Below are 13,335 nucleotides of genomic sequence, written 5' to 3'. Positions count from 1 at the left end.
AGAGTCTGTGGTTTTTTATACTTAGTTTATTTCTTCAATCAAAAGTTTGCTATTTTTAAATGGCACCGGAGTGTGCTGTTTATCTCAGGCAGTATTTGGAAGAAGAATCTGCCTGCGTTTTTTCTATGATCTTAGCAGACGTAACTAAGATCAGTTGCTGTTCTCACACATTCTGAGGAGTAAGGTACTTCAGAGGGGGAATGGCGTGCAGGTTTTCCTGCAAATAAGGTATGTGCAGTAAAATATTTTTCTAAGGAATGGAATTGACTAAGAAAATACTGCTGATACCGAAGTAATGTAAGTACAGCCTTTAAATGCAGTGAAAGCGACTGGTACCAGGCTGATTGATAGAGATATATGCTAAGGTATGTGCAGTAATATATTTTTCTAAGGAATGGAATTGACTAAGAAAATACTGCTGATACCGAAGTAATGTAAGTAAAGCCTTAAATGCAGTGATAGCGACTGGATCAGGCTTATTAATAGACATACATACTCTTATAAGAATGTGTTTTAAAACGTTTGCTGGCATGTTTAATCGTTTTTTAACATATGTTTGGTGATAAAACTTATTGGGGCCTAATTTTTCCACATGGCTGGCTTAAATTTTGCATAGAAACAGTTATAGGGAAGGTAATCCACAGCTCAGCTGTGGCAGTTTTGTTGTGTCTGTTTAAAAAAATGTCGTTTTTTTTTTGTTTGTTTTTTTTTTATCTGTTTTTTGCATTAAGGGGTTAATCATCCATTTGCAAGTGGGTGCAATGCTCTGTTAACTTATTACATGTACTGTAAAAATTTCGTTTGATTTACTGCCTTTTTTCACTGTTTTTCAAATTTTGACAAAATTTGTTTCTCTTAAAGGCACAGTAACGTTTGTTATATTTGCTTGTTAACTTGATTTAAAGTGTTTTCCAAGCTTACTAGTCTCTTTATTAGTTCTAACATGTCTAACATAGAGGAGGCTCTGTGTTTATTATGTTTAAAGCCATGGTGGAACCCCATTTTAGAATGTGTACCAGATGTACTGATTTCATGTTAAACAATAAAGATCATTTTTTGTATTTAAAAACATTATCACCAGAGGATTCTGTCGAGGGGGAAGTTATGCCGACTAACTCTCCCCACGTGTCAGACCCTTTGACTCCCGCTTTAGGGACTCCCGCTCAAATGGCGCCAAGTACATCAAGGGCACCCATAGCGTTTATTTTACCAGAGGATTCTGTCGAGGGGGAAGTTATGCCGACTAACTCTCCCCACGTGTCAGACCCTTTGACTCCCGCTTCAGGGACTCACGCTCAAATGGCGCCAAGTATATCAATGGCGCCCATAGCGTTTATTTTACAAGACATGGCAAAGGTTGTGTATAATACACTGGCAGCAGTATTAGTCAGACTACCTGAAATTAAAGGAAAGCAAAACAGCTCTGGGGGTAGATACAGAGCATACAGACGCTTTAAGAACCATGTCTGATACTACCTCACAATATGCTTAGTCTGTGGGTGATATTTGTGACTCAGGGAAGATGATTTAACCTGATTCTGATATTTCTACATTTAAAATTTATGCTTGAGAACCTCCACTTGTTGCTCAGGGAGGCTTTAGCTGCTCTGAATGAATGTGTACAATCGCAGTGCCAGAGAAATTGTGTAGACTGGATAAATAATATGCAGTGCCGGTGTGTACTTATGTTTTTCCAATACCTAAAGAGGTTTACTAAAAATTTTCATAAGGAATGGGATAGACCAGGTGTGCCGTTCTCTTCCCCTCCTATTTTTTAGAAGAATGTTTTCTAATAGTTACCACCACACGGGACTTCTGGCAGACAGTTCCTAAGGTGGAGAGAAGAGTTTCTACTCTAGCTAAGCGTACCACTACCTCTGGCGAGGACTGTTGTGCTTTTTTAGATCCAATGGATAAAAAATGTTTATTCAACAAGGTTTTATCCTGCAGCCCCTTGCACGCATTGCTCCTTTCACTGCTGCTGCGGCGTTCTGGTTTGAGTCTCTTGATGAGGCTTTACAGGCTCCATTGGATGAATATATTTGACAAGCTTAGAGCACTTAAGCTAGCCAATTCCTTTGTTTTCTGATGCCTTTGTTCCTTTGACTAGACTAACGGCTAAGAATTCTGTTTTTTACTATACTGGCGCGCAGAGCGCTATGGCTTATATCATGGTCAGCTGTCGTGACTTTAATAAATAAGCTACTTAACTTCCCTTCAAGGGGCAGACCCTATTCAGGCCTAGTTTGAAGGAGATTATTACTTATATCACTGGAGGAAAAGATCATGCCCTTCCTCAGGACAGGTCCAAATCAAGGGACAAAAAAGGCCTAATTTTCGTGCCTTTCGAAAATTCAAGGCAGGTGTGGCATCAACTTCCTCTAAGGCAGACAACCGGACCTGGAACAAAGATAAGCAGGTCAAGGAGCCTGCTGCTGCCTCTAAAACAGCATGCGGAACGGACCCCTATCTGGTAACGGATCCTATAGGGGGCAGACTTCATTCTTCGCCCAGGCGTGGGCAAGAGATGCCCAGGATCCCTGGGCATTGGAAATTATACCCCAGAGATATCTTCTGGATTTCAAAGCTTTCCCCCCCAAAAAAGGGGAGTTTTTGCCTTTCACATTTATCTGCAAACCAGATAAAGAAAGAGACATTCTTGCATTGTGTACGTGACCCATTCAGTTCCAATAGAGGAACAGGGACACAGTTTTCCTCAAATCGGTTTGTGGTTCCCAAGGAAAGGAAACCTTCAGACCTATTTTGGATCTAAAAGATCTTAAACAAATTCTTTAGAATTCTATCATTTAAACTATTCGTACCATCTTAACTATGATCCAGGAGAGTCAATAGAGGACTACAATGGATTTGAAGGATGCTTATCCTCACATTACGATGCATAAAGATCACCATCAGTTTTTCAGGTTTGCCTTTCTAGACAGGCATTACCAGTTTGTAGCTCTTTCCTTGGGGTTAACTTCAGCCCCTAGAATCTTTATGGAGGTTCTGGGGTCACTTTGGCGGTCCTTAGGCCGCGGGGCATAGAAGTGGCCCCTTATTTAGACGACATCCTGATACAGGCGTCAAACATCCAAGTTGCCAAGTCTCATACGGACGTAGTACTGGCATTTCTGAGATCGCATGGGTGGAAAGTGAACAAGGAAAGAGTTCTCTATCCCCAATCTCAAGGGTTTCCCTCCTAGGGACTCTGATAGATTCTGTAGAAATGAAAATTTACCTGACGGAGTCCAGGTTGTCAAAGTTTCTAAATTTCTGCCGTGTTTTTTTCATCCCATCTGCGCCCTTCGGTGGCTCAGTACATGAATGAAATCGGCTTAATGGTAGCGGCAAGGGACATAGTACCGTTTGCACGCCTACATTTCAGACCACTGCAACTATGCATGCTCAGCCAGAGGAACGGGGATTACACAGATTTGTTCTCCTGTTAAATCCGGACCAAGAAACCAGAGATTCTCTTCTCTGGTGACTATCTCGGGTCCATCTGTCCAAGGGTATGACCTTCCGCAGGTCAGATGGGACAATTGTTACAACAGATGCCAGCCTTTTAGGTTGGGATACAGTCTGGAACTCCCTGAAGGCTCAGGGATAGTGGACTCAGGAGGAGACCCTCCTTCTAATGAATATTCTGGAACTGGGAGCGATATTCCATGCTTTTCAGACTTGGCCTCAGTTAGCAACTCTGAGGTACATCATATTTCAGTCGGACAATATCACGACTGTGGCTTACATCAACCATCAAGGGGGAACAGAAGTTTCCTAGCAATGTTAGAAGTCTTAAAATAATTCACTGGACAGAGACTCACTCTTGTCTAAAAGCTATCCCTATCCCAGGTGTTGAGAACTGGGAGGCAGATTTTCTAAGTCGTCAGACTTTTCATCCGGGGGAGTGGGAATTCCCTCCGGAGGGGTTTGCACAAGATCAAGCAGGAGAGTGCTTTGGTGCTTTTGACAGCGCCTGCGTGGCCACGCAGGACCTGGTATGCAGATCTGGTGGACATGTCATCCTTTCCACCACGGTCTCTGCTTCTGAGACAGGACCCTCTACCTCAGGGTCTTTTCAACCATCTAAATATAACTAATCTGAGATGGACTGCCTGGAGACAGAACGCTTGATGTTATCAAAGCATGGCTTCTCCGAGTCAGTAATTGATACCTTAATACAGGCATAAAAGCCTGTCTCTAGGAAAATTTAACATAAGATATGGTGTAAATATCTTATTGTTATGAATCCAAGGGTTACTCATGGAGTAAAGTCTGGATTCCCAGGATATTATCTTTTCTCCAAGATGATTTTGAGAAAAGGGTTGTCAGCTAGTTCTTTAAAAGGACAGATTTCTACTCTGTCTATTCTTTTGCACAAGCGTCTGGCAGGTATTCTAGACGTTCAGGCATTTGGTCAGGCTTTGGTTAGAACCAAGCCTGTGGTTAAAAATGTTGCTCCGCCATGGAGCTTAAAGCTGGTTCTTAAGGTTCTTCAAGGAGTTCCATTTGAACCTTTTCATTCCATAGATATCAAACTTCTATCTTGGAAAGTTCCTTTTTGGTAGCTATTTCCTCGGCTCATAGAGTCTCCGAGTTATCTGCATTGCAATGTGATTCTCCTTATCTGGTTCTCCGTACGGATAAGGTAGTCCTGTGTACCAACCTGGGTTTTTACCTAAGGTGGTATCTAACAAGAATATCACTCAAGAGATTGTTGTTCCATTCTTGTATCCTAATCCTTCTTCAAAGAAGGAACGTCTATTACACAATTTGGACGTGGTTCGTGTTTTAAAGTTTTACTTACAAGCTACTACAGATTTTCATCAAACATTCACCTTGTTTGTTGTCTATTCTGGACAGAGGAGAGGTCAAAGGACTTCAGCAACCTCTCTGTCTTTTTGGTTAAAAAGCATAATTCATTTAGCTTATGAGACTGCTGGACAGCAGCCTCCTGAAGGGATTACAGCTCATTCTACTAGAGCTGTGGTTTTCACTTAGGCCTTTTTTAAATGTGGCTTCTGTTGAACAGATTACAAGACGGAGTCTTGGTCTGCGTTTCATACTTTTTCAAATTTAACAAATTTGATACCTTGCTTCTTCGGAGGCTATTTTTGGGAGAAAGGGTTTTTTACAGGCAGTGGTAACTTCCGTTTAAGTACCTGCCTTGTCCCTCCCATCATCCGTGTACTTTAGCTTTGGTATTGGTATCCCATAAGTAATGGATGATCCGTGGACTGGATACACTTAAAAAGAGAAAACATAATTTATGCTTACCTGATAAATTTATTTCTCTTGTAGTGTATCCAGTCCACGGCCCGCCCTGTCACTTTAAGGCAGGTAATTTTTCCATTAAACTACAGTCACCACTGCACCCTATGGTTTTCCTTTCTCTGCATGTTTTCGGTCGAATGACTGGTAATGGCAGTTAGGGGAGGAGCTATATAGCAGCTTTGCTGTGGGTGGACTCTTGCAGCTTCCTGTTGGGAAGGAGAATATATCCCATAAGTAATGGATGATCCGTGGACTGGATACACTACAAGAGAAATAAATTTATCAGGTAAGCATAAATTATGTTTTCCTTATATGGCAGTTTCAGGAATGGGAAAAAAATGCAAATAGCCAAGTATGACGCACAACGTAACTTTAATTTTTTTTTTTGCTCTAACAACATCCGGAAATGACACACTCATGTCATTGATGATGCAACCTTGTGTAAGGAACTCGGCGTCAACTTAGACGAAATGACGAATTTGTGTCATCGGACGTAACTTTGCACCAAAAACATTCTCGCGACAAGAATGACGCACTAAACTTCAGCATTTTGTGCCCTCGCGAGCCTAATTTTGCCCGCGAAATATAAAGAGAAAACAGTCAATAGAAAAAAGACTATACCCCAGGTAAGAAAAAATATTTTCCTAAATATGCTTTTCCCAAATATGAAACTGACAGTCTGCAAAAGGAAATATACATAAACCTGACTCATGGCAAATATAAGTACAATACATATATTTAGTACTTTATATTAATGCATAAAGTGCCAAACCATTGCTGAGAGTGGCTTAAGTAATGAAAACATATTTACCCAAAGACACCCATCCACATATAGCAGATAGCCAAACCAGTACTGAAACAGTTATCAGTTGAGGTAATGGAATATGAGAATATATCGTCGATCTGAATAAGGGAGGTAGGAGATGAATCTCTACGACCGATAACAGAGAAGCTATGAAATAGATCTCCCGTGAGGAAAACCATTGCATTCAATGGGGCCTAGTTATCAAGCCGTCAACCTCAAATACGCTGCGTATTCCGCAGCGTATTTGTGGCGAGGCTGATACGCCTTAGTTATCAAAGGCTCGAGACAGGCAAAAGTAGAATTTTGTGACGTAAGCTTCGATCCGCCGGACTCAGTCCGACACAGATCGATTCTTACGTCACTCCAGATGTTCCGCACACAAGTGCGGCACATTCTCACTACTTTTGCTAGCTATCAAAAAACTAGCAGGTACGCTCGGCACTTTTACGGCCCAGCGTACCTGGTTTTCAAAGCGCCAGCCTGGAGGCGGCGGATCCCATAGGAATCAATGGGAGTCTGACCATAGCGAAAGTACAAGTTCGCTGCTGACAGACATCCCATTGATTTCTATGGGAGCTGTCTACACCTAACACCCTAACATGTACCCCGAGTCTAAACACCCCTAATCTGACCCCCCCTACACCGCCGCAACTAAATAAAGTTATTACCCCCTAAACCGCCGCTCCCGGAGCCCACCGCAAGCTACTCTATACATATTAACCCCTAAACCGCCGCTCCCGGAGCCCACCGCAACTATAATAAATGTATTAACCCCTAACCCGCCGCTCCATGAACCCGCCGCAACCTATATTAAATGTATTAACCCCTATCCTGCCCCCCACTACGCCGCCGCCACTGTAATAAAATGATTAACCCCTAAACCTAACCCTAACCCTAACGCCCCCTAACTTAAATATTAATTAAATAAATCTAAATAAATTAACTCTTATTAACTAAATGAATCCTATTTAAAACTAAATACTTACCTTTAAAATAAACCCTAATATAGCTACAATATAAATAATAATTATATTCTAGCTATCTTAGGATTTATTTTTATTTTACAGGTACCTTTCAATTTATTTTAACCATGTACAATAACTATTAAATAGTTATTAACTATTTAATAGCTTACCTAGCTAAAATAAAGAGAAATGTACCTGTGAAATAAATCCTAACCTAAGTTAGAATTACACCTAACACTACACTATACTTTAATAAATTATTCCTATTTAAAAATAAATACTTACCTGTAAAATAAACCCTAAGATAGCTACAATGTAATTAATACTTATATTATAGCTATTTTTGGATTTATATTTATTTTACAGGTAACTTTGTATTTATTTTAGCTAGTTAGAATAGTTATTAAATAGTTATTAACTATTTAATAACTACCTAGCTAAAAGAAATACAAAATTACCTGTAAAATAAATCCTAACTTAAGTTACAATTAAACCTAATACTACACTATCATTAAATTAACTAAATAAACTACCTACAAAGAACTACAATGAAATACAATTACATAAACTAACTAAAGTACAAAAAATAAAAAAAGCTAAGTTACAAAAAATAAAAAATTAAGTTACAAACATGTTAAAAATATTACAACAATTTTAAGCTACTTACACCTAATCTAAGCCCCCTAATAAAATAACAAACCCCCCCAAAATAAAAAAAATCCCTACCCTATTCTAAATTACATAAATTTCAATGCTCTTTTACCTTACCAGCCCTTAAAAGGGCCATTTGTGGGGGCATGCCCCAAAAAGTTCAGCTCTTTTGCCTGTAAAATAAAAATACAACCCCCCCCCCAACATTAAAACCCACCACCCACATACCCCTAATCTAACCCAAACCCCCCTTACAAAAACCTAACACTAATCCCCTGAAGATCATCCTACCTTGAGTCGTCTTCACTCAGCCGAGCCACCGATGGAACTGAAGAGGGCATCCGGAACGGAAGAAGTTAATCCTCCAAGCGGCGCTGAAGAAATCTTCCATCCGATGAAGTCATCATCCAGGCGGCGCTGAAGAAGTCTTCGATCCGGCCGATGTCATCTTCAAAGAGGCGCTGAAGAGGTCTTCTATCCGGGCGAAGTCATCTTCCAAGCCGGGTCTTGAATCTTCCTTCCGCCGACGCGGAACCACCTTCTTCACCGACGGACTACGACGAATGACGGCTCCTTTAAGGGACGTCATCCAAGATGGCGTCCCCTCAATTCCGATTGGCTGATAGGATTCTATCAGCCAATCGGAATTAAGGTAGGAAAATCTGATTGGCTGATGGAATCAGCCAATCAGATTCAAGTTCAATCCGATTGGCTGATCCAATCAGCCAATCAGATTGAGCTCGCATTCTATTGGCTGTTCCGATCAGCCAATAGAATGCGAGCTCAATCTGATTGGCTGATTGGATCAGCCAATCGGATTGAACTTGAATCTGATTGGCTGATTCCATCAGCCAATCAGATTTTCCTACCTTAATTCCGATTGGCTGATAGAATCCTATCAGCCAATCGGAATTGAGGGGACGCCATCTTGGATGACGTCCCTTAAAGGAGCCGTCATTCGTCGTAGTCCGTCGGTGAAGAAGGTGGTTCCGCGTCGGCGGAAGGAAGATTCAAGACCCGGCTTGGAAGATGACTTCGCCCGGATAGAAGACCTCTTCAGCGCCTCTTTGAAGATGACATCGGCCGGATCGAAGACTTCTTCAGCGCCGCCTGGATGATGACTTCATCGGATGGAAGATTTCTTCAGCGCCGCTTGGAGGATTAACTTCTTCCGTTCCGGATGCCCTCTTCAGTTCCATCGGTGGCTCGGCTGAGTGAAGACGACTCAAGGTAGGATGATCTTCAGGGGATTAGTGTTAGGTTTTTGTAAGGGGGGTTTGGGTTAGATTAGGGGTATGTGGGTGGTGGGTTTTAATGTTGGGGGGGGGTTGTATTTTTATTTTACAGGCAAAAGAGCTGAACTTTTTGGGGCATGCCCCCACAAATGGCCCTTTTAAGGGCTGGTAAGGTAAAAGAGCATTGAAATTTATGTAATTTAGAATAGGGTAGGGATTTTTTTTATTTTGGGGGGGTTTGTTATTTTATTAGGGGGCTTAGATTAGGTGTAAGTAGCTTAAAATTGTTGTAATATTTTTAACATGTTTGTAACTTAATTTTTTATTTTTTGTAACTTAGCTTTTTTTATTTTTTGTACTTTAGTTAGTTTATGTAATTGTATTTCATTGTAGTTCTTTGTAGGTAGTTTATTTAGTTAATTTAATGATAGTGTAGTATTAGGTTTAATTGTAACTTAAGTTAGGATTTATTTTACAGGTAATTTTGTATTTCTTTTAGCTAGGTAGTTATTAAATAGTTAATAACTATTTAATAACTATTCTAACTAGCTAAAATAAATACAAAGTTACCTGTAAAATAAATATAAATCCAAAAATAGCTATAATATAAGTATTAATTACATTGTAGCTATCTTAGGGTTTATTTTACAGGTAAGTATTTATTTTTAAATAGGAATAATTTATTAAAGTATAGTGTAGTGTTAGGTGTAATTGTAACTTAGGTTAGGATTTATTTCACAGGTACATTTCTCTTTATTTTAGCTAGGTAAGCTATTAAATAGTTAATAACTATTTAATAGTTATTGTACATGGTTAAAATAAATTGAAAGGTACCTGTAAAATAAAAATAAATCCTAAGATAGCTAGAATATAATTATTATTTATATTGTAGCTATATTAGGGTTTATTTTAAAGGTAAGTATTTAGTTTTAAATAGGATTCATTTAGTTAATAAGAGTTAATTTATTTAGATTTATTTAATTAATATTTAAGTTAGGGGGGCGTTATGGTTAGGGTTAGACTTAGGTTTAGGGGTTAATCATTTTATTACAGTGGCGGCGGCGTAGTGGGGGGCAGGATAGGGGTTAATAAATTTATTATAGGTTGCGGCGGGTTCATGGAGCGGCGGTTTAGGGGTTAAACTATTTATTTAGTTGCGGAGAGGTGCGGGATCAGCAGGATAGGGGTTAATAATTTTATAATAGAGGGCGACGGTATAGGGGGGGCAGGATAGGGGTTACTAGGTATAATGTAGGTGGCAGCGGTGTCCGGGAGCGGCGGTTTAGGGGTTAATACATTTATAAGAGTTGCGGCAGGGTCTAGGAGCGGCGGTTTAGGGGTTAGTAACTTTATTTAGTTGCGGGGGGCTCCGGGGGCGCCGGTATAGGGGGCAGAACAGTGCAGTTTAGTGTGAGTGCTTAGTGACAGGCTAGCAATAAAGCTGGGAAAAAGCCGAAGGGCAGCGAGATCGGATGAGTGATAACTGTCACAGTCCGCTGCTCATCGCCCCGCGGCTTTTTGACAGCTTTATTTGATAACTTAGGCGAACGTATTCAAGGTCCGCGGCGGCGAAGGTAGGCGAGCTTAGGCGGACGTATTGGGCCGGCGAAGCCAGAAAAGTAGACGGCTTGATAACTAGCCCCCAATAGGTGATACTCCCTTCACAACCCTCTGACATACCCTCACCACCTCCATATGAGGCAAAGTTTGTAAAACTGAATTGTGGGTGTGGTGAGGGGTGTATTTATAGGCATTTTGAGGTTTGGGAAACTTTGCCCCTCCTGGTAGGATTGTATATCCCATACGTCACTAGTTCATGGACTCTTGCCAATTGCATGAAAGAAATATACATATCAACACATACCATATGGTTTTAAAAGTAAAATTAATAAATCAAAGCCAATGTGACTAAATAAAAATGTGTTAAAAGTTTAAATTATTCAAAGAAAATAGTACAGATTCAACATTCCAAATATATAAGAATTTGAAAATGAATGTTAATTGCAAATGTTTCTAAGTCAAACCCTAAAAGGTTTTTTAAGTACATAAATGGCACAAAATCTAAGAAGGAAAATATAGGTACATTAAAATGTGTGAAGGGAAGTATGATTAACTGTGATAGGGAGAAGGCTAAGCAGTGTTTTTCAACCAGTGTGCCGTGGCACACTAGTGTGCCGTGAGAGATCCTCAGGTGTGCCACGGCAGACTGACAACAGTGTGACATATTTTTTTAAACTTTGCTTGTTTTTTACTCCCAGTGCAGGGGTAGTTTGTAGGAGGCATGGCATAACAGCACAATACATACAGTGATGTGTGTGTTTGTGTGTATGTGTATATATATATATATGCTGTATTAGGCTACAATGTGTGATTTTTTTAACATTTTGGGATGGTGGTGTGCCACAGGATTTTTTAATGTAAAAAAGTGTGCCACGGCAAAAAAAAGGTTAAAAATCACTGGGCTAAGGTACTAAAATTATTCTTTTGTTCTGTAAGGTCATTAGGTCAGTGCAGTTAAAAAGAATTAAAAGAATTAAAAGACAGTTAAAAGAATTGGCAGGCAAATGAAAATGAGATTTAATACTGAAAAATTCAAGGATCTACATTTTGGAAGTAAAAAATATTATGTAAATGGAACTAGACTTAGCCAAACAGAGGAGAAAAGGGATTTGGGAGTAGTAATAGATAATTAACTAACAATGTAGGGCAGTAGCTTCAAAGGCTAATAAGATACTAGCATGCATTAAAGGGTCAGTCAACACCAGCATTTTTATTGTTTAAAAAGATAGATAATCCCTTTATTACCCATTTCCCAGTTTTGCAAAACCAACACTGTTATATATATCGTATACACAGATGGCAGAAGCTCTGTTTATTCCAAGAAATTTTAGTGACAAGAGGTCCCAATTTAAGTCTGGAGGAAAGGAGATTTGACTGTAAGAGCAATCAAATTGTGGAACTCATTACCTAAAGAGGTAGTAATTGCCTTAGATACATTTAAAATGGTTTAGATACATTTCTGTCTAGAAACAGAATTCAGGGATTTGATTGCTTGTGTTAAATGGGTCACCTTTTTTAATTGGATTAATTTATGCTCAACTGGAGCTTTTATTGTCAGTATATTAAGATTTGTTTAGGTTGAACTTGATGAACTTCTGTCTTTTTTCCGTACTATGTAACTATTTTACAATGTTACTTTGTTATTTGATCTGATTTCTTCAGGACACACTCCAGCCTCTTTGGGGCAGTGAAACAAGTATTATTCTCAGGAAAAGCATAAATACAGAATGTACCTTGTTCTTTCTCTGTTACATAGTTAAACATTTTTATGGAAAATTACATTTTAAAGGAGCAGGAAAGTCAAAATTAAACTTTCCATTATTCAGTTAGCAACAGAACTTTTGTTTATTATTCGGTTTGAGTATGCCAGTTTAAAAAATCCTTTAAAGTCACTTCTATTTTCATAATGACTTTGTTCTCTAAGTATCCTTTCTTGAAAAAGAATATGTGCATATGCTTCAGTACTGGAAGCCACCTGGTGATCAGTGGCTATACACATTTGTCTTTGTTCACTGGCTTATTAGATATTTTCAGCTAGCTTCCAGTTGTTTATTACTGCTTTGGAGCTGACTTTAGCTATGTGTTTAATCCCTTTGCAGGAGTTAAACACATTTATATAAATCAATGTTACAATAATGAAATGTTCTAACATATAAGATCTTTTTCTTTTTGCACATATGCCTTTATTGTCCTTTTCATTTTTCTATGCCAGTATATGTTGTCTAATTTATACCATGAGAAGATGTCACTGTACAGCATGCGAGGTGTGAAATAATGTTCTAAAAAAAGATCAAATATTACTCACCTAAATGAAAGGTCTTATGCAGATTTCTCAGTGCAAACATTAAGATTTCATTGTTTTGACAGCTGTTTCGATAATACAGATCCAGGTATACTCTAGGGTTGAAATCTCTCTGATAATCTTCTGTTCCTGTGAAGTTTTCCATGGCAAAGTTGTAGCTAAATGTCAGTTCTATTAGTTCTTCCTGTCTGGCAGCGATTCAGATTCTGCAGTCATTTCACTGCCCCTGTGGCTGTGCCAAAACTGACATTGCATGTACGAGCTATACAGTCTGCTACAATGATAGACATATTACTAGGATAATGTGCTATTTGATGAATAAGACAACAGTAAGTAGTTCTAGAAACATTACTCTGAGAAGACTTAAAGGGACATTATACACTCATTTTTTCTTTGCATAAATGTTTTGTAGATAATCTATTTATATAGCCCATAAAGTTTTTTTTTTAAATTAATGTTTAGTTTTGCTTATTTTTAAATAACATTGCTCTGATTTTCAGACTCCTAACCAAGCCCCAAAGTTTTATGTGAATACGCTCGACT

The 13,335-nt window shown here is 39.0% G+C and overlaps 1 protein-coding gene across 1 annotated transcript in view; it reads right to left on the bottom strand.

Annotated features, from left to right (window-relative positions):
• The window catches only part of LOC128639273 (indolethylamine N-methyltransferase), a 102,752-nt gene extending 89,809 nt beyond the window's left edge, over positions 1–12,943 (bottom strand). Inside the window, exon 1 of the mRNA XM_053691574.1 lies at positions 12,796–12,943. Coding sequence (XP_053547549.1) covers positions 12,796–12,937 — 142 coding nt within the window. The 5' untranslated portion in view covers positions 12,938–12,943. The remainder of the gene's footprint in view (positions 1–12,795) is intronic.
• Positions 12,944–13,335: the final 392 nt, after the last annotated feature.

The sequence above is a fragment of the Bombina bombina genome, chromosome 8 (assembly GCF_027579735.1).
Source record: "Bombina bombina isolate aBomBom1 chromosome 8, aBomBom1.pri, whole genome shotgun sequence".
In the NCBI taxonomy this organism is placed as follows: Eukaryota; Metazoa; Chordata; class Amphibia; order Anura; family Bombinatoridae; genus Bombina; species Bombina bombina.
Note: the sequence above shows the minus strand (reverse complement) of the source record. Positions and strands in the feature narration are given on the sequence as shown.